The sequence below is a fragment of the Sander vitreus genome, chromosome 21 (assembly GCF_031162955.1).
Source record: "Sander vitreus isolate 19-12246 chromosome 21, sanVit1, whole genome shotgun sequence".
In the NCBI taxonomy this organism is placed as follows: Eukaryota; Metazoa; Chordata; class Actinopteri; order Perciformes; family Percidae; genus Sander; species Sander vitreus.
Genome location: NC_135875.1, coordinates 137,501 through 140,000, shown reverse-complemented (window position 1 = coordinate 140,000; position 2,500 = coordinate 137,501). Strand labels below are relative to the sequence as shown.

At 49.3% G+C, this 2,500-nt stretch overlaps 1 protein-coding gene across 1 annotated transcript in view; it reads left to right on the top strand.

Moving 5' to 3' along the window:
- Nucleotides 1-2,500, top strand: part of syde1 (synapse defective Rho GTPase homolog 1) — a 22,724-nt gene that overhangs the window by 7,383 nt on the left and 12,841 nt on the right. The window contains 2 exon segments of the mRNA XM_078279628.1: nucleotides 1-337; nucleotides 2,166-2,498. The exon segment at nucleotides 1-337 is cut by the window's left edge and continues 138 nt beyond it. Of these exon segments, the coding sequence (XP_078135754.1) occupies nucleotides 1-337; nucleotides 2,166-2,498 (670 nt within the window).

The following is a 2,500-nucleotide window of genomic DNA, read 5'->3' as shown; positions in this document are numbered from 1 at the left end:
CCTGTTAGCAACAAGTTCTCTGGCCAGCGCATGTATCTCCAGAGCCTGGATCGCAGCAGCCGAGCCTGGGTGCTGTCTTCAGGAAAGACCCAGGCTTCAGATGAGGCCCGCGGGGTGCAGCAGGAGAGCAGCAGCAACATCTGGTACAACCCAATCCCCGAGGAGGAGGACGCCGCTGGGCCGCGCAGCGAGGACATCTGGAGGAGGAGGGAGGAGACGGGGGAGAGAGGGGTAGCGAGGAGGACGAGGCCAGAGAGGCATAGCAGTGACGGTCCACTAGAGGGCACCAACCCCAGTGTTAGCCACAAGACTGATGACATCACAACAGAAAACACAGGTAAGAGCTGTTACACACCAACCAGACGGCCAACCGTCAGCAGTAAAGCCAGTCGGACTGATCAGTCGGGTTCAAAAAGTGCCTCAGAACACACTGAGGCGACGCCGACTTGAGCGTACGCTCTGCACGTGCGCGAAACGTTAATGCGTCTCCATAGCAGCAGGCAGTGCTAATCTGTATTGTTTCCCAGAAAATGAAAACCGGCAGCTGATTGGACGAACGTGTCACGTGGGTCTGGTTTCTCCAGATATTCAAAGCCAGACTGTCATGGCGTCTCGTTCAGAATATGATCTCATATTGGACGAAAATAGTTAACATGTTTCTGAAAACATTTGAAGAGAGCAATAGGCCGTGCATTTGCTGAATCTGTCTTCATTTCAGATCAACAAAGGTCAGTTTAAAAGATTTTCATCAGATTTTGAGAGGCTCATCCGCTCGCCATTTCCGGGTGAGTCCCGACTGCCCTGTCTGACTGAACATGTCGGGTCGGCCCAAATGAAGGCCGACGGCTCCTCCAACGGACGACGGCACGGAACACACCGACCAGACTCGAGTCACCGACCTCGCCAGACTGTCAGACGGCCAATAATCGGGCTGGTGTGTCAGGGCCTTTAGACAAGACTTTCTTCCCCTAAAAAATTCCCCCATCAGTGGTTTGTTCAAGCATCATTCTGACCTGTATTTAGGTCTGTAGTGGTGGAGCCCTCTAGTGGCCGTAGTAGTTCTGACCTATATTTAGGTCTGTAGAGGTAGAGCCCTCTAGTGGCCGTAGTAGTTCTGACCTATATTTAGGTCTGTAGAGGTGGAGCCCTCTAGTGGCTGTAGTAGTTCTGACCTGTATTTAGGTCTGTAGTGGTGGAGCCCTCTAGTGGCTGTAGTAGTTCTAGTTCGAGGTTTTTTTTCACGTCTCTTCATTTGGATCCATTTGTGATCTGTTCTGACTAAACTAACAGCAGTTTATATGCTTTGTCCTTGTTGCATTACCGGTATTCATTAAGATAATTCTAAACAGATTTCTGTAGTTCAAACACCTCTGACTTGTAGTTGAGAACGTCAGTTATAACGGCCCACGTATTAAAACATTGTCAGGTTTAAATCAGGCTCGGGCTCATAATTACAGTTAATGTGTCGGGCCAGGCCAGGCTCGGACACAATGTGCGCAGGCTCGGGTAGGGTCGGGCTGGATTTTTTGGGTTCTAAGTCAGTGGTTCTCAACCTTTTTTGTGCCAGCGCTCCCCTATCCATTATCCAGGCCCCTAACGCCCCCCATCAAATAATATTATACGCCAGGCGTGAACGCAGCAGACGATATTCAGCAGAGTGGATGTTAGAAACCATTCCCTATCACAGGAATAATTGTAGTGTGTTTGCCATGTTGTAGAGGTCTTCCAATTCTCCGCAGTTAATTTCATTCACTATATAATCCACTTTAAAATACCCACAATGCACAGCTAATTTGAGCGTACATACGATATACCCTACATTTTACTCCTGTATCCCACAATGCAACGCGGTTGTGTTTTCCCAAAACTGAAAAGTAAAAATGAAGCAGGATTTAGTTTCTAAAGAGTGGAAATGTACCATGCAACATGTATAATATACAACGTTTTACTATTCTCCTGAATGCTCGCTTTGTTTCAGGGACTTCTGAGAAGTTTTTTTGTTTCCGTTTGTTTACATTATGCCTCCGTTACACAAAGAACCGGTGCAGGAGATGTATGTTGTACCCAACTGTATATAGTGAACCATTTAAAAAACAGTGAGTGAGTGAATGAGGGAACGGTGTACTGAACGGTGTAATAACAGCTTTTGTATCGCTCTCCCTCAGACTCCGCCCCCTCAGACTCTAGTCCCGCCTCCCAGAAGAAAGGGGGCGTGTCCAGCAGTGTGATTGACAGGCTGAGGTCTCCTGGTACGGTGAGGAAACTCTCCCTGAAGATGAAGAAACTTCCTGAGCTGCGACGCAAACTCAGCCTTCGCTCCTCCTCTCGAGCCAACCGGCAGGAAAACGACAGCCGGGCGGGCGGCGACGAGCCAGCCAGTAAAAACTCATCATCATCGTCGGCCAATCAGAATGTAATCAGCAGATATCACCTGGACACCTCCGCCCCTCCAGCCAGACCGCTGCGGCGATCATCCAGAGGACGCTCGGCCAAAGGAGGT